At 54.4% G+C, this 23255-nt stretch overlaps 1 protein-coding gene across 5 annotated transcripts in view; it reads right to left on the bottom strand.

Annotated features, from left to right (window-relative positions):
- The window catches only part of Tecpr1 (tectonin beta-propeller repeat containing 1), a 30086-nt gene that overhangs the window by 2156 nt on the left and 4675 nt on the right, over window positions 1-23255 (bottom strand). For 2 of the 5 annotated variants that reach the window (XM_017598316.3, NM_001037191.1), the window contains 23 exon segments: window positions 21717-21951; window positions 20587-20769; window positions 20252-20374; window positions 19598-19723; window positions 17391-17565; window positions 17203-17303; window positions 15918-16019; window positions 15037-15182; window positions 13539-14044; window positions 12517-12662; window positions 11285-11440; window positions 10297-10446; window positions 10048-10205; window positions 8698-8825; window positions 7485-7587; window positions 4950-5046; window positions 4763-4842; window positions 3525-3581; window positions 2861-3041; window positions 2247-2382; window positions 1598-1690; window positions 253-359; window positions 10-129 (listed from right to left, as the gene is read on the bottom strand). In XM_017598316.3, coding sequence (XP_017453805.1) covers window positions 10-129; window positions 253-359; window positions 1598-1690; window positions 2247-2382; window positions 2861-3041; window positions 3525-3581; window positions 4763-4842; window positions 4950-5046; window positions 7485-7587; window positions 8698-8825; window positions 10048-10205; window positions 10297-10446; window positions 11285-11440; window positions 12517-12662; window positions 13539-14044; window positions 15037-15182; window positions 15918-16019; window positions 17203-17303; window positions 17391-17565; window positions 19598-19723; window positions 20252-20374; window positions 20587-20769; window positions 21717-21941 — 3399 coding nt within the window. In that variant the 5' untranslated portion in view covers window positions 21942-21951. 5 annotated transcript variants of the gene reach the window in all.

Raw genomic sequence — 23255 nt, 5'->3', positions numbered from 1 at the left:
TGCACTCACACCAATGCCATAGTCCCAGCCCTGTCCCTTGGGCTCCCGAGGCTGGACACCCATGCGACGACACACTGTTCCCCGGCTCAGGCCATGGCTCCCCTGGACTTTGTTGGCAATCACCCAGACCTGGAACAGACTTCTGTTGGGGCTCCTGGCCCAGCATGCACAGGGACGGCTAGATACAGAAGGGAGAGACCAGAGAGGGGATCCCGCTTCCCACTGCCCAGAGGCCGGATCTCCTCCACTCACCTGGTCCAGTGGCCCCACAGACACTTTGCGCACATTGTTGGACACGTGCTCCCAGCTGGAGCCCTGCGGGTAGCTGGGGGTGATCCCTGCTCGGTACCACAGGTTCCCTGGGGAGGGAAGCAGCCAAGGTCATCAAGTCCTTTTGGCCCATCTTGGAATACTGTGGGGTCAATCCCCAGACCCCCCCCCAATCCTTCACACCCAAGGGGCTACACCGGCCGTGTCTGCATTGTAGGCTTCATAAACACCCCATTGTGTCTTTTGAGGCTCACAGCCCTAGCCTTTCTGCTGAGGCAGAGGCTGAAGAGAACCGGATCTGGAGGCAAAACCCTGGACTCCAAGACTGGCTTCCATTGTTACTGTTTTTTTTTTTTTTTTTTTTTTCTCAGAGCTGGGGACCGAACCCAGGGCCTTGCGTTTGCTAGGCAAGCGCTCTACCACTGAGCTACAATACATTTTCACCTTTTTTTTTTTCTTCGTCCCTGTCTTCAAGTTTTGAGCCAGTCTCATGTGTTCCAGGCTTGCCTTGAACTCACTAACTAGGATGGCCTGAATGTCTGATCATCGTCCTGCCTCTGTCTTCCAAGCGCTAGGCTTACAGACCTGTGCCCCCATGGCTCCAAGCCTTTCCTACCCATCTCATCAAAACCTCAGGATGGTCCTGAGAGGAGTGGGCCAGGACCCTGTCTGAAGTGACACAGGGGTCAGAGATGGCCAGTGGACAGCCCTGTGCTGCCTATGGGACCCCGTGTTCCACACCCAGGTGGAACCTCCTAGGTGATACTGGAGAACAGTGCTTTTCACCCTTCCTGCTGCTGTAACCCTTTAGTTGTGGAAACCCCCCAAATATAAAGTTCCTATTGCTACTTCATAGCTGTAATTTTGCTGTTATAAAGCATGTAATTATCTGGGATTTCCAATGGTCTTAGGTGACACCGAAGACGTCACCCGACCTGCAGACTGAGAACCACTGTCCTACAGGCATCTGGGCCTGGGTGGCACACATCGAGTAAGGTTCACTCTGGGCTGATGCTTCCGGTGTCATGTGGGGGTCCTAGGGGCCTTGCTGCTCTGTCTTGGTCCGGGCCCTGGGTAGCTTCTGAGGGTCAAGGCTTGAGCTGAGCTCCAGGGTCCTGTGTCCATGGTGAAGGTAGGGTGACCCTAACAACTAAAGTTCCTGGTCCCCAGGGAAACAACGCAGAAAGGTCTGGACGCTTCTAAAGGATGCTCTGAGAAGGGGTGACTGACATCGCAGCCTACTTGTGGCCTGCTCCCAATCCAACTGGATGTTCAAGGGACCCTCTCCTCCCCTCTAACCATGCGGACACTCAAATAAATAACTTGCCGTTTTCATCCAAGGCATAAACTGATGTCTGGCCCACAGACACTTGTGTGAGCTTCTGCTTGGGAGGAGATGGGATGTGGTACCAGCAGTCACCTGTGATGGAAAAGCAGACTCAGGAGATTACTGGGAGACCCCATACCAGTGAGCCCAGGCCCAGGCCTGTCTAGTGCTCGGAAGCTCTGAGCCTTCAACCCCAGCTGAACAAACGTACGGCTGAAGCTCACTGTATGAGCTGAGAGTCCTGTAAGGCCGCCTCAGGCTCTGCCATCCCCCCAGTATCCCAGGTTTGCCCAGGGTCCGGGTCCATCCTGGGTTAAGCCCACTGCATCCATGTGGCATGAAGGTGCCCAGCCTGGCACATGGGTAGGAGATGGACTCAGTGCCTGCCCTCCAATTCCCTGCAAAACCCAGCAAAGAACAGACCCAGCATAGCTCACATCCCGAGTCCTCCCCAGGGGTGATGTCCCAGGCTGTCCCTGTGTGAATGAGTTGGCTTCTGGGGTAGGAGCCTAACTCATACCCTGGACTGGTCCAAAAGATGCCCTCTGAACTGAGTAAGAGATATGGCCACCATCTTAACAGAAAGCCCCTTCCCATATTCCACCAGAGTGAGGGGTGGGAGGGTAGGGGAGGTATAGCTGTCACTCACCAGCTGGCTGGGAAGGAGACACAGAGCCCCGGTAGAATGCAGAGCCATCCCTGGCCACAGCCCACACCTGATAGCAGGCTCCGATAGAGACAGAGGCAAAGGGCTGGTCAGTGCCCACATGCAGCCAGGAGGAGCCCTGGAGAAGGATGGGTGAGGGAGACTGATGAGGGGCCGATGGGACCATCTGGCCTCTCTCCTCTGAGGCTGAGACACAAAGTAGGTATAAGCCTGCCCGAGAAGTGAAGGGCATCCAGGGCCTAGGCTGGTCTGACACAGCCCTAACTACAATGTGACCATGGCCTACTGTGGAAGGCCTGGACTCAGGCTCGAAGGAAAGATAACACCGTGTGTACTTCATCAAGGGCACTCAGGAACCCCCCATGTCACCTCCCGAGCCCTAGGGAGATGGCAGCCCTCTGTGCCAATCTCTCGTCCTTGGCACTGCCTGCCTCATCTGGGTTACATATGATGTCCCGTCACCCTGGAGACCCATTCTGGGCAGGGGAAACCTGGGGAAATCTGGGGAAACCTGAGGCCAGGTGCCTCTCAAGGAAGACTCCTGATGTCCCGGAGATCCTAAAAACAGGGACAATCCCCAGAGGGCTGGTGCTCACCGCAGGGTTGAGTTCAGACACACCCAGGCGGCACAGGACGTCCCCCTTGTCACTGACGGCCCACAGTGCGATATTGTGTCCTCTCCCATTAGCATCTGCACTCTCGGGGATGATGGACACATCGCTGAGGGCGATGGGGGCCACCTCCAGCCACGGCCCGCTGGTCACCAGCTTGCATTTTCTGTTGGGGGGAAACAGCGTGGGCCCAGGGTCCAGGTGTAACAGGGAGCCCCGGGACTGCTCACCACGGCTGCTGACCCAGCTCAGCTCAGCGTGTGAAAGCTGAGCCCCTGACAGGGCCGGGGTAGACAGCAGCCTCCTGGACTTGGGGGAGGGGCAGGGCACCCGGTGCAGGGGAATGATGGATTCCTATCTGTCTGCTGCCCTTCCCCCAGCTCACCCTCCAGCCTGTGGGCAGAGTCCAGCCAGTGACATTTTTCTTATTTGTTCTTCGGAACAAACTTCAGAAAGCAGAGTGCAGGGAGCCCGCAGGCATTTCCTGGGCTGACATTTACTTTGACTCTGGTTTCTCCCTCCCTGCTTCTTTCCTGGGGACTTAAGTCAGAGGCCAGCAGCTCTGGCTCAAGAGAGAACAGTGTCCTCTTCCCTGCGCAGAGAGGAAGGATGGGGCCTGACCCCGCCACTCTGAGGGTCTGTCTCTCACCTGGCCCAGCACCTTCTCCTGACAAAATCCTTCATGGTTTTGTACCCGTGGTAAGAGCTGCCAGAGGGAAAAATGGTGCAAATCAAGTTCATTTTGTGGAACGTTCTAGAAAGTGACGCTGCATACATTTTTCTCAACTCTGACTCACAAGAGCAGAGGGGCAGCTATGTCTGTGTACAGTTCTCCTAGCTGCCCCAGTGTCAGGGGCAGGTGCGGAAATGTAGCCCCCAGGGGCCCCAGGGACTGTCCCCTCCCCAGCCACTGTCAGAGTATGAGGGGGAGATGGGAGTCTTCAGTCTGATTGAGGGCTAGAGAGTCTGTCTGAGAGGCCTCGATGCTACCTCAGGGGATAGCCTGGGCTCTCACCCTCATCTGCTCAGGAGGCATCCAGATGGGGCCTGGCTTAGGTTCTCCTGGTTCCTTTGCCTTCTGATTGGACCTCTGCACCGTGCAGGGCCTGAACCAGCCTCATGGGCTCTCAGTCTCACACTACGAAGAGCTCAACTTTCTGACCTGTCATCTGCTTGTGTTTGAATGTGTCTGTGTGCACACAAGTGTGCGTGTGCATGTGTGTGTCTGTGTGCGTGTGTGTGTGTGTGTGTGCGCGCGTGCGCATGTGTTCAGAGGACAGAGCATAGCTTTGCCTGTCATTCCTCAGGCTCTCTCTTTTGAGACAGGGCAGGCTGGTAGGGAGCCCCAGGGGTCCTCCTGCCTCTATGTCCCCAGAGCTGGGATTACAGGAGTGTGAGTAGGTTACAGGGATCAAATCCAGGCCCCATGATTGCAAGGCAAGCCCTTTGCCAGCCAAGCCACCTACCAGGCCTAACATCCCACCTGCTTCACCTGTACCACTTGCTGCAGCCTGCCTGACTTCCCAGGATGCCTTCTGCCTCACTGCAAAGGAGGCCTGCTGCCCTTTCAGCACAAATATTCTCCGTCCTGTTGCCCGGCCCATTGCCTGGCGTGCACAGCTTGGGCCCTACCCTCCTTCGCCCCATTCCCCCATACACCAGGGGGTTCCATCCCTGCATGAATCTCTTAGGTCAAGGTCACACTATGGGGCCTTGTCGGAACCTTCAGACCTGGTAAAGTCTACCACAACCAGGGGATAGGCAGAGCTCCCCAGGGACCCCCCCACTCCAACCCTGAGGCAGCTCAGGTAACAACATTGGGGCAGGTTCTGCTAGTCAGCAAACGGAACCAGCCCCCGGAGGCTCGGGGCGTGGGGAGATGCTCACGCAGGGAAATCACTGGCGTACTGCCATCCTTCCTGATCGGTGCCTCCGAGGACACTGAAGTCCACATACCAGTCAGAAACCTGGGGAAGAGTGACTCAGTGTGACTGGGAGAGCCTCTCCCCCCAAATCCACAGATCAGTAGAAACCTGGGGGTGGGACCCTACACACACAGGGAGGCAGGACTCACCCAAGTCCACTGCAGGGATGGGGGCTTTGTGCCGGCCTTGGTGCATTCTTGTAGCCCTGTGACATCACTCCACATGTACCGGTCAGTGGGCAGACCCCTGTAGGACAACAGATCTAGCTTGGTGACAGAGGACTCAGAATATACCCTGGCCTGACAGTCCTGGCAATAGGCTCACACCTCGTGGCTGGGGACATGGCAGAAATATATGAACAAGTCATCTCCAGACCCACCAGGGACAATGGACAAAACCAGAATTCCCCCCAGAGTAGGGAGACCAACTGGAGTCACGCTGTGTCACCACAGTGATGGGGCCATAGCAACGCCGGGTGGCCATGGCTCGCCGGGTGGTCTGCGAGTCAGCTCTCTTTCCGTATGCCTTAATGGCTGCTGCCTCAACCCCTAGGATGCTGCAGCCCCTCGCCCTGAGACCTTAGTTGGAAATGACGTTAATCTTTTGTTTTGTTTTGAGATAGAGTTTCTCTGTATAGCCCTGGCCAACTTGAACAGATAAGGAGATACCTAAGAGATTGCCAAACTGTCCTTTTGAGCATTCCCAGAATTTATTTAGGCCACGAAGACTCTAACATAATCTACCGATGGGATTCAAGGGCTGAGCTGACCACTGGGAGGCGGTGGCACTGAGGGAGTGGGGCTTGGTAGGAGGACAGAGGTCGCAAGAAATGTGTTGTCCTGGTTACATCTTGCTCAGGACTCCTCCTCTGACTCTCGGCTTCCTGGAGCTAGGAGAGCCGCCTTCTCTCTCCACCCTTCCACCATGACACCCCACCTCCTCACAGACCCAGAAACGATGCAGCCAGCAGGGACAGTGACTTCTAAATGGGCTCAGGCAGTGAAACACTTGACTTGAAGGCATGAGGGATTGAGTTGGTGCCCCCAAATCCATGTACAGAAAAGGCTGGGCAGTGGCACACACTTGTAACCCCAGCTCCCTGGGACTCCAACCTCCAGTGTCCACATAGCAGGTTTCCAGAGACACATTGGTGTCCCACTGTTTACAAGCTGCCTGTGCGGGCTTCCGTGTGACCAATCACTAAGCGGGGTGACTTGGGAGCTGTGACTGCTGGCTGATAAGATTTCTCAAAAAGGTTTTTGATTATGTTACTTTGTGAGAGAGAAGCTTTCACTTTATGGTCCTAAAACATACTAGGCAGTCCAAGCTGGCTCGAACTTACAGAGATCCTCCTGCTTCAGCTTTCTGGAAGGGCAGAAGCCACCCATGGTACCCAGTTAAAAGTTCTGGGGAGGGGTGACTGATTTTAAATTTTTAATAAAGTGTATTCCCAGCTGGGCAATGGTGGCATATCACTTTAATCCCAGCTCTTGGGAGGCAGAGGCAGGTGGATCTCTGAGGCCAGCCTGGTCTACAGAGTAAGCTCCAGGATAGCCAAGGCTACATAGAGAAAGCTTGTCTCCAACAAACAAGTTCACTTTCAATTGAGCGTGTGTATGAGGGGGTTGTGTGGGGTGGGGGTGGGGTTGTGTGGGGGTGTGGGGGTTGTATGGGGTTTATGGGGGTGTGGGGTGTGTGTGTATGGAAGGGTTGTGTGAGGTGTTGGGGGGAGCGTGTATGAACATATGTGGGTGTGGATGCCTGTGCATTCCAGAGGAGGGTGTTGGGTCCCCTGAAGGTGAAATGACAGGCAGTTGTGAACTGTCTGTGGGTGCTGGGAACCAAACTCAGGTCCCCTGCAAGCACTCTTAGCTGCTGTGTTCTCTCTTCAACCCTTAGATTAATAATAATAATAATAATAATAGTAGGGTTGGGGGTTTAGCTCAGTGGTAGAGCGCTTGCCTAGGAAGCGCAAGGCCCTGAGTTCGGTCCCCAGCTCCGAAAAAAAAAGAACCAAAAAAAAAAAAGTGAAATAATAATAATAGTAATAATAATATTATGTATGTGTGTATATATGTGAAAATATGCCATGTGCAGTGCCTGCAAAGGCCAGAAGAGGGCATCAGATCCCCAGAGCTGGCATCAGAGGGAGTCAGGCTAGCAGCAGATATGGCAAATGAACTCAGATCTTCGGCAAGAGCAATTTTGCACTCTCGACCACTCAGCGGTCTTTTTGTGGAAATAGGATCTTATGACAAAGTTTAAAAAGAAAGGGAAGAGTCTGGAGAGAGCGCAGTCGATAAAATGCTTGTCTTACAAGCGTGAGGACTCAGTTTCAATCCACAGAACCCAAGTGAAAGAGCTGGGCCGGGCTGAGAGACGGCTCAGTGACTAAGCTTGGATTGCTCTCCTGAGGACCTGAGTTTGGCTCCCAGTATCCATGAGAGGAGGCTCGCAGCTGCCTGCAACTCCTGCTCCAGGGATCTAACACTCCTCTGGCCTCACGGACATCTGCACATATGTGCACGCGTGCGCTCGCGTGCGCTCACGCACACACACACACACACACACACACACACACACACACACACACACACAGATGCGATCCTGTTACTCCAGGCTGCCTGACGCCAGCTCCAGGCCTGGGCCATCCAGCACCCTCACCAAACATCTGGGCCACGCACCTGCTGGTATAGCCCGTGACAGGGTTCCAACGCTGGTTCTCATAGATGTAGACGCTCTTCACGTCCGACTGTGTATAAATGTTGCTGGTGCTGCTGGCCAGGCCTAGGCGTGGGGGGACAAGAGGCTGCTGGCACCCAGGCCACGTTAACGTGGATGCTGCCAAGGGCTTGGCCTCTCTCTGCCTGAAGCATCTTGGCCCAACAGAAAACACATCCAGAGGGCAGATCAGAGCCAGGGCAGCTGAGATGGGTTATCTCCTCTCAGAGGGGCCAGCCTCGCTTAGCTTTCTCTCTCTTCTGTGTTTCTCAGTTCCTCTGGGACTGCATGACTGATATGGGAGCCATCTGCAACAGGGTCTCATCGTGTGCCCTGGACTGGCCTCAAACGCACAGAGATCTGCTGGCTTCTGCTCCCTGAGTGCCGGTAGCAAAGGCAGGCGACACAACCGTCCATCCTCCATTCTTCCTGAGCCCTCGTCTTTACCCTGCTGCCTTCTGTCTCCCACCCAGCAGGTGCCTGCCCGGCTGACCTTATTAGCAAAGCTACCTTGGCCCACACGTATAACCTCTGACAGTCTGAGAGTCCTTAGAGGCAGAACAGAGATGGGAACTGATTCCTGCCTCAAGGTCTGGGAAGCTCTTGGCCTGTAAGACTGTGGGGTCCTGTGGTCTTAGGGGACCACAGTTCTCCAGGGTCAGCTGCGTACCCGCCGTGAGGTACTATATTGGGACTGTGACACAGGACGGTCTATCCTGAAGTCGACTTTGTCTCTACTTTCTACCCTGAACTGGGAGAATCCCTATGGTTGGGGATGATTTGCTCTCCCTAAAGACTCTAGGATTTGCCATGATTGGAGCTCTAGAGCTACAGGATGCATCCCGTGGCTTCATCTATGAGATGAGGTGCTGACGGCGCCCTGACAGCTGCTGTTCCAGAACCTTCCAGAGTTCCTCTGTTCTGCTGGGAGGATCCCAGAGGGCGTTCTGGAGGCAAGGCCTATTCTCTGGGTTCTGAGCCCTGTGGATTGGCCTGAGACAGTCTTCTGTGGAGGCTGGCAGCGGTGAAGGTCACCTGTCAGCCAGCTAAGTGCCAGTGCTGGGACAGCACCCGAGGCACTGGGAAGGGTAGCCAGATGGGGATTAAGGGGGGGTTATGCCCAGAAGGTTTGGGGAGTTAATCTGGCCAGCCTCAGGTGCTCAGAGCCATCCTCACCTTGGAAGCAGCCTCCGCCATAGCCGCCTGTGTACACCCATGCTGTGTGATCATAGCCGATGCCCCACACCACGCCTCGGCTGTTGGCCTCTATGATCCGCAGGTGGCCTCCCATCTGTCGCCAGAACCTGCAGGGATGAGAAAAGCCCCCTCAGCCCTGTTGTCTAACCTGTCACCCATCCTGGAGTTAGACCTCACTTAGTCAAATACTACAAGTCTGAGACCTCCAAGCCGGCAGAACAGACAGCCCACTGGGCTCCTGTTTGAGTCAACTAGTTCTGGAGAGCACGTGAAGTGGTATACATGAGGCAGGATGTCCCTAAGAGCTTGTTCCCCTCACCCCTGGGCCACACTGACCGTGGGGCAGGACAGCAGTCTAATCCATAATGCTCCCCTCTCAGAGCTGGGAAGTGGAGTCAGGGTTGGTCACGGTGTGCTAGGTGCAGTCGGGCTTAAATGTCAAGGCATGCAGCAGGGAACGTGCCATTTAATCCTCTGTGCGAAGGACAGCGTGGCCAGCTGGCTCCCAAGGCATCCCAGGGAAGCTACCCAGGGACAGCCATCTCCTGAGCAGGGGACTAGCTTGGTTTTCTGTAGGCTCTGCCTCTGTCACCAGGAGGTGAGAATGTGCATGGCTACCCATGGGACACTTCTGTCTAGGATTCTGGGCTGGACCAGGGCTTCCCTGGGTGTCCTCGCCCATCCTCTTCCTCCTCGGAGCTCCCACCTGTCCCTTTAGAACTTCTTGTCTCATGCCTCACGGATCCTAGGCTGTGCTCAAACCCACTCAGTCTCTGGGGTACTGGGGGGGATGAACCCATCGTTCTTACATTTTAGGCAAACACTCTTAACAATGGACCTACTCAGCCTCCTCTCGCCCCCATGCATCCCCACACTCCCATGAGCTTGTCGATACTCCACTCCAGAGACTTCCACCCTTAAGACACACTCCAAGCTCCTCCCTCTCCTCTCTGCTTCCAGGGCCCCCACACTGCAGGGTCTCGGCAGAACTGGAGGGGGCTGAGCCCCTAGGTTCAGATCTGGTGAAGGAGATGTGGTTTCTCTGATCTGGCCCTCAGAGCCGCTTAGGGGTGGGACTAGAGCCCGTTCTGCCACACTCCAAGTACTCCAGGCCACTCCAAAGCTGCTTGGTGGGCACCACTGATCTCCAAGCCCAGCCTTGGACAGGCCCAGTGAGTTTCAGGGTCCTGAAAAGCATCTAACCACCTTTCTGGCTAGTCAGTGAGAAGCTGTGATGTGTGGGTTCAGGTCGTGCTAGGGGAGCCTCTGGGGTCTGGGCTGGTGGGGGACGGGGCACCAGGTCCACTTAGGGCACAGCAGCCCACTCACATCTGGTCGCAGGGTAGCAGGTGCTCATGGGCTTCCAGGTCTGGGCTGGGCTCACTCACAAAGATGTCACCCTTGCAAGTGACAGACCAGATGGCCTGCAGGGACGGGCGTCCGTGGACCTTCCGGCTCTCGCAGCAGGACAGGCTGAGCAGGGTAAGCTGGCATGGGTACACAGCTGGTCACTGCTGGGCACACGGAGAAGGCCCGGTGGTCTCTTCTCACTAAGCCCTCGAGGGCCCGGTCACTCACCCAGTCATTCATGTCTTGCTCAGTGGTGGCAGCCAGGCGTACGGGCCACCTCTGTCTGGTCCTTTCGGGGGTGTAGAGGGCAAAGGAGTGCTTGGCTTCATTAAGCACGGGGACCAGCACGGTCACCTCATTCAGGAACACGTGTAGGTACTGTTTGGACAGGGGTACACAGTGTGGCTGTCATCCTGGGCGAGGTACCCTCAGCTAGATCTCCTCCCTGGACCTCACAATCCAAGTGTTAGCGCTGAAGCTATACACAGTGAACAAACGCTCTGGGGCTGAAGATGGGGCTCAGTTCAGAGGGTGCTTGCCTAGCATGCGCAAAGCCCTGAGTTCAATCCCCAGCCCCAGGCATGGGGGTGCATGAGAGCCTGTTTCCCACCTCCCCTTCCTAGAAGTAAAAAACGCTCTTGGGAGTTGACTGCCTGGCACGTATCAACAAGTGAGACTAGGGTCCATCTCTCCAACCTCTAGCCTCCTCTCAAACACTAAAGTCTGGCCAAGAGTGATTCAAACATGTGACCCCCATCCAAGGCCAGCCTGGTCTACAGGGTGAGTTCCAGGACAGCCAGGGCTACACAGAGAAACCCTGTCTTACAAAACAAAACAAACAAACAAACAAACACCAAACCCCTCAAAACCAAAACTCTCATCAGCCAACCAACCAAACAGCAAACAAAACTGTGACCCAGCACCTGGCCACTGATGTACGAAGGTGAGAGTTCAAGGCCATCCCGGGCTACATGGTGAGTTTCAAACCAGGTTAATGAACTTAGTGAGGCTCCGTCTCAAAATAAAAAGGACCAGGAAAACGTGCAGTGGTATTTGGATTTAAAAACAAAAAAGAAAGCTACTCTCAGAGGGGTATGTATGGTCTGGCAAGTCCACGGCAGGTGTCCACACTGGGCTTTGCTGATGACAACAAGCCGGCCTACTCTGTGCGCCCCTCTCTGGGGAGCCGTCCTGATGAGTGCCTCCCACCCTGTACCTTCTTTTCCTCATGGACCACGTAATAGATGAAGAGGATGCTGTCTCGAGCCCCGTCATGCCCTGTGAACTGCTCCAGGGCCACACGGACGTCCACCCACTTGTGGGGCTTCCAGTCGCACCACCACTGCAGGGCCCCCGTCTTCACCCACACCGACTGTGGCACAGACAACCGAGGACAACCAAGGACAGAGGGGAAAGGTCACAGGCAGCTCCTTCCCGGAACCCAAGGGCTATTTCAGCCCTTGGTTTTTCCCCCTGCTCTGTGCTTCACGCATTAATGATGTCAGTGCCGCAAGGGGACACTAGGGGGCGCCAGAGATGTGGCTGTATTCCTAATTTCTCGGAGTGTACACATCATTAGCCCATGTTCTGGATAGGGAAACTGAGGCTCAAGGAAGGGGGTCACACCTGGCCCAAAGTCAGAGTGGGAGTCAAAGCTGGCTCTCAAAGTCTCGGGCTGCCTGAGTGCACAGACCTACTTTGGACACAGGATAGAAGCTTATGGGCCAGCCTAGGCTAAGATTTCTAAAGAAAACCAATCTTGGGCTCTGTTTAATTTCTCTTTCCCTGGATTGACTGTGGCATCCAAGGGCAGGTCTCTACCTCCGAGAGTATGAGGTATGCCGAGCAGGGTGGCCCTTGGGGAGGGCAGTGACTTCGTACCAGTCCATCCTGGCTCACTTCACCAAAATATCGGAACTGCGTGTTTAGGTTCCTAGAAGATGCCCACCTCAGTTAACCCGGTCTAGAAACCCCTTCGCTGAGTCTAAACCCTGTCAGGTTGACCGTCAAGATAGGCTATCACAGGGATGGAGGTGTGGGTACATACAGTAGACAGTAGGCGTGGTTCGCCTTTCCCTTCCTCGTCCACCTCCCTTTGAGGAGTCCTGAGGGTGGGGCGGGGGATGGGGGTCCCAAGAAAAGTCCTTCAGAAGAGAAGAGTGAGCTACCAGTTTGATTCCTTTTCCTTGGATCTGCCCTGGGGTCTGGAAGCCCTGCTGAGCGTGTGAGGCCAGCGTCTGCTCTCACGTCCCCACCACAGGGCTGCCATACTGCAGAGCGATCACGGGCAGGAACCAGCTAAAAATGGTGAGTGCCTGTGACCCCAGCACTCGGGAGGCAGAAGCAGCTGGATGACCGGTGTGAGGCTAACCTGGGCTAGGAGTGTAGGGGCGCAGTAAGACCCTATCCCCAAAGAAAACACTGCAAACAGGCAAACAAGCAGCCTACCTGCTCTACGGCCTGTTCATAGTGTCTGAAGCTCTCCAGCTCTCGCTTGGTCCTCTCCGTGAGCTGCTGGAAGATCTGTTTCCTCCAGGCAGCGGTCTGGGCGGGTGTGATGGACAGGGACAACGTCTGCACTGAGGGGGATAGGCCTGCAAGAGGACAGAGCCTTAGGCCAGGGGCTATCCTGCCTGCAGCTGGACAAGAGGCTGGTGTGGCTCCCCACTCCATGATCCCTGTGATGGCCTGTCTTGACGGTCAACTTGACGGGGTCTAGACCCAGTAAAGGAGTTTCTAGATTGGATTAACTGAGGTGGGCAGCCCTGTGCCATGGGTTGGGGCCCCTGGCGGAATTAGGAGGATGTGAGCTGTACACGTTCACCTCAGCTTGACTGTGGTCATGGCGTAAGCCCCTCCCTATGACGGACTGAATCCTTGAACTTCAAGCCAGCCTGAGCCCTCCGTCCTAAATGCTTCTCGGCAGATATTTTGTCCTAGCAGTGAGCGAGCCAGGAACTGTAACAATCTCCAAATCAGCCCGCCCTTAATTATTTTCTTTCTTTCCTTTCTCTTTGTGTCTGTGCAGTCAGTGGGAAATCTCTTCTCAACCATTTCGTGTCTCCATGTTCTTCTTTAGACAAGATCTCTTGCTAAGCCCGTAAGCTAGACATTTTAGCTGCCTGGTCAGTGAGTCCCCAGCACTGGGGTTAAAGATATACACTGTCATACCCCACTTCTATGTGGGTTCTGGGGATCTGAACTCAGGTCCTTATGTTTGCGCACCAAGTGCTTTTCCCATGGAGACAGCTCCCTGGCACTAATCTACCTGCTCTTGCTAGAAAGTTCCAACCTACAAACTGTTCTGTGAACCTTCCTCCCTTGAGCCAAGGACTGGTCCAAGGTCTTAGTTAAGGTTGTAGGGCACCACAGAGCCTCCAGGCTGCTCTCTTCAGCCTCACCTCCACACCACGCACCCAGAAATGGCCACGGGGACACTCTGGATACACCAGCGCCATGAGTTCCCTTACCTGACTGGACAGTGAACCACTTGAGAGCAGAGCCCGCTTCCACCGCACATCCACCTCCAGACACCCAGGCCCACAGAGGATGGTCGTCTGCCCCATAGGGCTCTTCCATGCCCATCGGGAACAGCCCTAGGGAGGAGAGGCCCGAAGTCTCAGGAAAGCCGGCAGCTGGCTGGTTAGACGCCTTCTTAGGCTCCTTTAGGTCAATGTTGGTCCAGGGCAGCTCAGCTGGCGTGGGGGCTGGGCCATGGCACTCATCAGGGCCAGAGGTCTTGGGAGCCTTTGCTTGGCCCTCAGCCAGGCAGGCGTTCTCCATGGGGTCCTCAGTGTTCCTGGTGCTCTCGTGGCCCTTGGACGAGCTTCCTTTAAGGTTCCTGGAATTATCCAAAGATTCTTTGGGGAGAGACCGTTCGGGGCCCTGTCTCTCGACTTCCGAGGAGGCATCGGTGTCACTGGGTGCAGATTCCGTACCACTGCCCCTCACCTCCTCGCCGAAGAAGCAGCCAGCACTGGGAACAAGACAAGACAAACTCTCACTCCCTCGTGGAAGATGTGTTTGGCCACTGTGACTGTGTGAACTCGGGCATGTCACAAGCTCACTGGGCTCTTGTCTACTGTCCCTGTACAACACACATGGGCTCTGCTTCCCAGAAGGCTGAAAGACCCCTTCACATCCCAAACCGAAGGGCGGGGATATATATTGTCGTTTTTAGATGGGCTGGGGGTGTAGCTCAACTGGTAAAGCGGTTGCCTGAAATGGGAGAAGCCCAGAGTCTGGCTCTCAGCACCCCATAGAACTGGCTGCGGTGGTGCCCCCCTGTCTTCTCGGTGTGGAAGTAGAGGCGAGAGTTCAAGGCCATCCTCCCGTACAAAGACAGGCTATATTCCACAGGGCTTGGGACTCTCCCTGTAGCCCAGGCTACCCTTGAATTTACAGGCATCCTAAGCACCAGGACTACAGGTCTCATGTATCCCAGAGTCTCAAACTCAGTATAGAACCATGGATGACCTTAAACTCCTGATCCTCCTGCCCCCATCTTCCCAATGCCGGGATTACAGGTGTGTGCCACCATGCTCAGTCATGTGGGGCTGAGGATGGACCCCAGAACTTCATGCTGGAACTTCTTTGGTCAGAGGTAATTCCCTCAATGCATGAACCAACAAACAGGCTGCCTTCATTATGCTGTCTTGACTTCCCTAAATGACAGACTACAGCCTCCAAGATGAAATAACTCCTTCCTCCCCCAAACTGCTTCTGGTGAGAGTGTTTTTAATCAAAGCAATGGAGATAATGGTGTCCACGGAATGCCTAGCTACGGGGTCTTTTTCTTTCCTTTTTCACTTTTGTTGGGACAAAGGCTCCCGGTGCAGGTCAAGCTGGTCTGGAACCCACAGACCTCTGGTGAAGACTAGTTTTTCTGCAGGTCATTGGCAGGCATCCCGTGAGGCCACACACAGTCTGTCCCACCTACGTCCTCCAGGCCCTGCTGCCTTGTGTCACCTGAGGAGACTGGACGAGCTGCCAGAGTGTGACCGGTCACTTTCTCGGCCCACGACGATGGCCTTCCATGTCTTCCCACTGAGCTCGCTGGGAGTGACACCCTGCCGGAAGTATACAGCTCGGTCCTCACAGCTGATACCCCAGACCTAGGACAAACGGGGTGCTGCTTAGAGGCAGGCGGGCACACGCTTGGACTCCTACCCCTTCCACGGGTGCCGGACAAGAGCAGAGGGTCCGAGAGCACTCAACAGGGCTATAGGACAGGGATGCAAATGCAGGCACGAGTCTCCTCATCGTGACACGGGAGCTTGCTTGAGAGTGTGCGTCAGGGCCCAGCTGACTGCTGGGGGACGGTGGAGGACTGTAGAAACCCAAGGCAGGAGAAGGCAGCTCCCCTCCCCCAGACAACAGAGGTCAGAGAAGTAGTTTGATCCCCTTAGAACTGGAGTTACAGGCAGTTGTGAGCAACACGGCGCTGGGACCCGACCTTGGGTCCACTAGGACAGCAGCCATGGATCTTAACTGCTGAGCCATCTCTCCAAACCCAACCCTCATTATGCTTTGGAAAGAGTCCGCACTGTCAAACTGTACAGATGTCATGAGAAGAACACGGAATCGCAGAATCCCCCCTCCCCTACAACAATTTTCAATGCTGCCTTCCTGTATTTAGAATGCATTCCCCACCCTTCTTCACGGCAGACAGCCCTGGTGGGTCCTGAGTGAAGTAATTGAGCCACGTAGAGGCTCCTGGATTCTGGAATGCCAGCCCCAGTGCACCCCGCAGGGTCCTCACTGTTTCCATCTGCGGGCCCTGCCGGGGAAGAAGGGACGGCGGCACGGCAGGTGGACGAGTTGCATCACGAGTCCCGTGAACCATCTACCTGGTCATTCAGCCCCACGTTCACCATGGTCATCTCTCCGACCATCTCGATCCAGCTGGTGCCACAGGGGTTGTGAGAGTTGACGCCCCTCCGGAACCACACCTGGAAGATCAGAAAGAAGCAAGCGTCCCTGGAGACTGCTGGAGACAGTGGTGCGTGCGTGCGTGCGTGCGTGCGTGCGTGCGTGCGCGACGTGCGTTCCTGCGCGTCTACCTTGTTTTTCGCGACAGGGTCGCTCACTAGCCTAGACCCTGGGTGGATGGCTGGCCTGCAACCTCTACAGATGTGTTGGTTCCCAGCTCCCCTAGCCTGGGGCTACACGCACACACCAGAACGCCCGGCGCTTTCACATTGGTTCTGGGGCTGGAAGTCAGGTCCTCGGGATCATAAGACAAAAGTGTTTTACCAACGGAACCATCTCCCAGTCTGAGAAAGACCTTTTCATTGTATTTTTACTTATATATTGTTGGGGTTTTTTTGGGGGGGGGGGCGTTGAGGGGACCATTTGCCATAGCTTGCATGAGGAAGTCCGAAGACAATCCGTGGGAATCGGTTTTTTTTTTTCCTTCTACCATGGGTGTCCCAGGCACTGAACTCAGGTTGTCAGATTGTTACTGGCAGGCAACTCTGCCCATTGCATCATCTCACTGGCTCGGTGTAGAAAACCCTTTTCAGGTACTGGATTGATGGGATGGACCCTAGACATGGTTAGAACGAACTCCTGATGTACAAGGCTCTAGATTCCTTTCCCCCTGCCCCGCCCCAGCACCGCACCAGACGGGGAGATGACAAAGTCAGGCGGATTTCACAGAAGCATATAAAAATGGGTTCACCTGGCTGAACCTGCCTCTGATAGGATACACATGACAAAGGAAAGCAGCATTTACTTGGCTGAGGTTACTGGCGTATTGCCTTCTAGATGTCTGCAATGTCTGGCCTACGGAATAACGTGGTTGTTGAGCATTTTGGTCCAGGGCTGTGAGGGAACAGCCTACCCTCCGGGATGATTTCAGCAGGGCTGGGGATGTGGTTCAGCTGCTACAGGAGTTACTTGGCATGCATGAAGCCCAAGGTTTGGTCCCCGCACTTCCTCAACCAGGCACGATGGCATCCGTCTGTAATCTGACCAGGAGGGTCAGAAGTTTAAGGCCAGCTTCTGCCACATACTGAGGTAAGGACACCATCTCAGTAAGAAAGAGAAACTCACAGGATTATACTAACGGGGTTTCGATGGCCGTCGCAAGGGCGTCCACTACCCACCCCAGCTCCAGCCCCAGGTTCTTACTTTGCGGTCCTTTGTGATGGCCCAGACCACACTGACTCCCGCAGAGACGTGCATGATGCCATTTTCAGACCCAGGAGGCTCCACTATGGACCAGGAATTTCCTGCCAGTCCCCAAAGAAAACCAGGAGGCCTCATCAGCCAAGAGTCTGGAGAGCAAGCACCCCGTTTCCCATTATGGGGCTGGCTACCTTTGGGGTTGTTCCTGCAGATTCCTTCTCTGACCAGAGCCTGCCCCTCCCAGAGGGTGGCCCATATAAGGTCGTGGGGCCCACAGCTGATCTGGACCACTTCCCCTGGGGTATCCACAAGAGACCAGGAGGAACCTTCTGGATTGGGGTGGCTAACGTTCTCTCGGTACCACACCTGGAAGGAGGAAAGGAAGCATGGTGTTTGCGTCAGCAAATCTGGCTCCCTGACACATTCACGTGCCTTCGCTACATAGACCTCCCTTCACACACACAGCCTGGTGAGGAAACGCCTGGATTTTGGTGGGCCTAGGGAGACAGACCTATTCACTTCAGCCTGCCTGTGAGAACAAGTAGACTCCCATGTCAGTACGAGGCACTCAGCCGCCCTCAGGGCGTCCATGAAACCTGTGCCCCCTAGTGGTAAGGTGCTCCCAGGACACCGGTCAACAAGGGAAGGCAGGGCCTTGATGGTTTATGGAGGGGAAACCCAATGTCTAAATGTCCGCTTCTTTTGCTCTGTAACCTGAGTAGTTTCAACTTAACAATAGGATTCCTCTTTCTCCACATCTTTGCCATCTGTTGTCCATTTTCTTCCTGATGATAGCCGTTCTGACTCTGGTGAGATGGAATCTCAAAGTAGTCTTGTGTATGTGCATGCGTGCGGTGTGTGCGTGTACACAATCATGTCTGTGCGTGACCACGCCTACGTACGGCCTACAGAACAGAGTTTGCAGCGGGAACTGACAGTGCCTACCTAAACAACTGATTTATTTCAGGTAGAGGAGGTTAGGAAAGACGGTTCCAGAGAGCCATCTTCAAACTATGTGCCTGGACTTCTCTGGTCTTGCCAACCTACCCTCATGGTGGGCCCTGCAGGACCTGCCTGCCAACTAGGCCGCTTCAGGGATAAGTCTTTTCTTTCTGGAGCCACCTCTTGTGGATCACAGCAGTGGTGCTGGGAGATACTGGCTCACGGCTGAAACTCAGGGAGCACAAACGCAACCCCGTGGCCCCTCCCCTCCCGGGCATCCAGGTGACTCAGGCCAGCACTCTCATCCTGCGCAGAGCCTTTCCACCACCCTCCAGCAAAGCTGAGAGGAAGTGACTGTGGTTAACCTAAAACTGAGTGAGCATGACCCCAGCCAAAGGTCGGCCAGCTAAAAATAATCCTGGACTGTTCCAAAATCAGTGGAGACTTGTGGTTAATGTGGTCAATGCAGGAATTACCGAACAGTCGCAAAGTAAGAGTTAAGACCCTGCGGAAGGCATCAGACCCCTGTACTTGGGACCGTCTTTGTTCTGGCTGCCATCTAAGCTTGGCTTTTTAAACAAACCCTGTAGAAAAAGATTTCTCTCTAAATATGCATCTATCCATCATTTACCCATTTACATACCTACCAGCCAGCCATCTAGCCATCCACCCACCCACCCATCATCCATCCATCCATCCTTCCACCCATCCATTCATCTGCCCACCCACCTACCCATCCATCCACCCACCCACCCACCCATTCACCCATCATCCATCCATCATCCATCCATCATCCATCCATCATCCATCCATCCATTATCCATCCAGCCATCATCCATCCATCTATCCATCCATCTACCTGTCTGTCCATCCACCAATCCATCCATCCATCAATCCATCCATCCATCCATCCGCCCACCCACCCATCCATCCATCCATCTATCCAGCCACCCATCCATCCATTATCCATCCATCCACCCATCCACCCATCCACCTGTTCACCCATGTCTTCCTGTCATCTATTCACATCTGCTTACCATACATCTATGTATCATCCATCCGTCCACTTACCCACCGCCATCCATCTAGATATACACCATCAATCTATCCACACATCAGCCAGCCAGCCACCCACACATCCACATTGCTCCTAGGAAACGGAAGAAGGAGCTGGCAGGGAGCTCAGAATCTGTCCAAAGAGACAACATTGATAGCATGCAAGCCTGAAGTGGGCTAGGAGGACAGACAAGTCCCAAGATTTCCAAGGCAGGTATTGTGGGGAGTCTGGTAACTTTCTGCCTGCCCAGGAAGTCCCAGGGACAGGAAGAAATTAGCTCTCTTCCTCTCTTGGGGAGCCCCTCCACCCCTCTCTCCATCCTGTGCCTGGCCTCCTTCACCAAATGAAATCTTGGGCAAGGCAGTAGTGATGATGGCGGTGGTGGTGGTATGGACTTACCTTCCCCTGCAAGGATACAGCCCACACTGACAGGCGGCCTACAGGTTCTTCTGTGATCTCCCACCCTCCTACAGACAGATCATTGAAGGGGTCAGGGAGTTCCTTGGGGTCATCCTTTGAGGGGATCTGAAACAAAGGGGTGAGAAACAATGGCTGTCACTACCTGGTGCCTGTACTATGTCATTCTCCCTTCCCTGCCTGCTCTTCCTCCCGTCCTTCCACCCTCAGCATGGCCCATGCTGCCTGACTTCAAGAAGGCAGCCACAGATGGCAGGCCTGTGTACCTAGCCATGGGTCCTCTCTGTTCTGTCCTCTCCATCAGACCTGAGCCACTGCTTTTGAGTAGGGTCATAGAAAGGACAAGTTCTATGCTAACTTTGGCCCCTAAGTGGCCATCTCCCAAATGAGGGGACTTGTAGGGCTGGCTACAAGGCTACAAAGCTCTGTGACAGCAAACAAGTCAAAGGCCAGGTCCCAGGGTGTGTATGGTGTCCCCTTCTGCCCTGGGGGGATGAGGATGCCTGTTCTTGTGGTCCTCCTATCAAGGACCCCATGCCCCATCTCATGCCCCGCCCCACCTTATGCTTTGCCCCATTCCACGCTCCGCCCCCATGCCATGCCACACCCCCACGCCACATTTTTTGGCACAAAGACCTTGGCCCAGGTGTCCCGGGATTTGTATCTCCTATACCGGATCCACTTCCGCCTTCGCACGCATGAATTCCATTTCTTGTCTCTAGTGTAGGTAGCAGGGAAGTCCATAGCGTATGTCCACCCCTAAAATACCAAGGCAGGAGTCTCATATGTCTTGGTGGGGAGGAGGCGGCATCTGAAGAGCTGGGAAGATGGTAAGGAATGGAGGGAGGGAGGAGGGGGAAGGATGGTATTCAATCCCGCAGCGAGCAGAGGTTGGACACCAATGGGGAAGGTAGCACGGGACAACAAGCTGAGCCCGACAGGCAGCCACGGAGGGTACTGAGTTCACCTACCCCTTTCTCGGTGGGCTCCCCTCCAAAATTCTCATCCACGTACCAGTCTGACTCCCATTCCCAGTATGGCGAAGGCAGTGCTACGCCATCCAGCGGCCGATGCTGGAGCCCACTCACGTCACTCCACGACCAGCGGTCACTTGGCAGGAGCTTCTCACAGAAGCCTCCCATGGGGTTCCAACGCTGAGGCCAGGGGACACAGAGATGGTCTTAGGAGTAACCAGATGGGAACGGACCCAAGAGGACAAAACCCCGCCAGGCCTCAGAGTTCTATGAGCTCATCTGGATGGTGGACAAGGCAGGGCCTATGTGGGATGCAGATCCTAGGATCATACTCTTCAGGAAAGGCCACAAGGCCCCACAGGGTGGGGCACCCACCCACCACCACAGTGCTTAGAGGACGCAGGACTGGTGCTACCCATCCTGGGCTTCTGAGAAACGCAAAACCCAACCCTCACATGCACCCAGGTCAAAGGCACAACCAGGACGCCATCTGCAAAGACCCTGGATATTATAAAACTTGGGGGGCTGGAGAGATGGCTCAGTGGTTTAAGAGCCCCGACTGCTCTTCCAGAGGTCCTGAGTTCAATTCCCAGCAACCACATGGTGGCTCACAACCATCTGTAAAGAGATCTGATGCCCTCGTCTGGTGTATCTGAAGACAGTTACAGTGGACTTATATATATAATAAATGAATAAATCTTTAAAAAATCAAACAAACAAACAAACAAAAAAAACTTGGGTTTGTTTGCTTGTCTGTCTGAGTGTTGAAGTTTGAATCCAGAGCTTTCATGCATGCTAGGCAAGTACTCTATCAACTGAGCTAAATCCCCAGTCTCTTCTTCCCCTTCCCCACCCGCTTTTGAGGTAGAGTCTAGCTACACGGTCCATATCGGCCTTGAACTCATGATTCTCTTGTCTTGCCACAGCTGGGATTGCGGGAGTGTGCTACCATTCCCAGGGCAACTTAGATCTTAACTGATGAAGTGGATTATGGGATGTGGGGGAGACCAGAACACCAATTCACCCCTCAGCTCATTGTAACTAATACTGCTGACCACCCCCACAATTACACACACACACACACACACACACACACACACACACACACCCCACACACACAGCACTACCTGATTCTCATAGGCCTCCTCTCTGTGACGGATGGGCACATCGCTGGAGCACACATATAAGTAGACCTGGTTGTCGCAGGCGATGCCCCAGCAGCACTGAGTGGCCGCACTGACCCGCTTGAACTCCAACTGGACATCCTTGCACAGCTCCCAGTACTGACCGGCCGTTGACAGTGTATACACTCTCCCGAAGAGGTCCACTGCCCACAGCATGGAGGTGGGCATGGCCGCAGCACTGTGGGAAAGTCAAGAGATAAGAGAAAAGGTATCAGCGTCATAGCCCCTGGACCAGGGACATGAGGACCCAGTGGGGTGGCCGTAATCGAGACACACATGACAAAATGAGGTCCCAAGCGAGCAGTCAACATAGCAACCAGAAGCAATGTGTACCTTCCAGTTTAAGCTTCTTTTTGCCCCTTCTTCATTCTCATTATGGGGGTGCTTTGGCTGTTTTGAGACAAGGCCCCGTGTACCCCAGGCTGGTCTCAGATTTTCTATGCAGCTAGGGAGATCTTGACTTCTGATTCTCCTGACCCCATTCCCCAAGAGTGGGGATTGTGGATGTGTGTCACCGTGGTGTATGTGGTGCTGCCTAGCATTGCAAGACGTGCTGGGTTCTATGCCCAGCATCCTACAGACTAGATGTGGTAGCTCATACCCATAATGCCACACTCAGGAGGCAGAGCTGAAAACCCACCTAGGCTACATGGGAACCTGTCTCGGTCTAGCCTGAGAATTGGAGCTACTAGGAAAATAGGTAAATTTCTTTAGGGACCCCGAGGCTGTGCCAGGGAGCTCTACTCTTGTCGTCTGCAGGAGGCATGGGGGCGTTCCAGAAGGCACCAACCGTGTGAGGAGGACTGGAGATGGAACAGATCTGAAAACAGGGCCATCTGCCTCAGGCAGAACCAGCCGATTCTGGATTCTTGGAACCCATCTGCCTCAGGCAGAATCAACCGATTCTCGGAGCCCAGGGAGTCGGATAGAAACAAAGGAGGGCTCAGGCTGCAAAGGGAGCCTGGGGAAGTCAGGGCCAAGTTTTAGAAAACGTTCATGGTCTGAAGTAGAGAGAGACTCCAAGAGGGAGACTGGCCACCAGAACGATGGTGCAATTTTAGGGGTGGATGGGGTGTTCCCTCAGAACCAATGACCTCTTCAACTGCAGGGTCTCTCTCTCTCTCTCTCTCTCTCTCTCTCTCTCTCTCTCTCTCTCTCTCACACACACACACACACACACACACACACACACAGAGTCTTGGGGGAGGGAAGTAGGAATCAAGATACTAGTTTTTGGGCTGGAGAGATGGCTCAGCGGTTAAGAGCACTGACTGCTCTTCCAGAGGTCCTGAGTTCAAATCCCAGCAACCACATGGTGGCTCACAACCATCTGTAATGAGATCTGATGCCCTCTTCTAGTGTGTCTGAGCAGTTACAGTGTACTTACAAGACAAGATTATAAATATAATAAACATTAAAAAAAAAAGATTCTAGTTTTCTGGGATCATCTGGAAAGTATCTCTGTCTCGAGACCTTAGTTGG

Source organism: Rattus norvegicus, chromosome 12 (genome assembly GCF_036323735.1).
Source record: "Rattus norvegicus strain BN/NHsdMcwi chromosome 12, GRCr8, whole genome shotgun sequence".
Taxonomy (NCBI): domain Eukaryota; kingdom Metazoa; phylum Chordata; class Mammalia; order Rodentia; family Muridae; genus Rattus; species Rattus norvegicus.
This window is presented reverse-complemented; position numbering and strand designations above follow the sequence as displayed.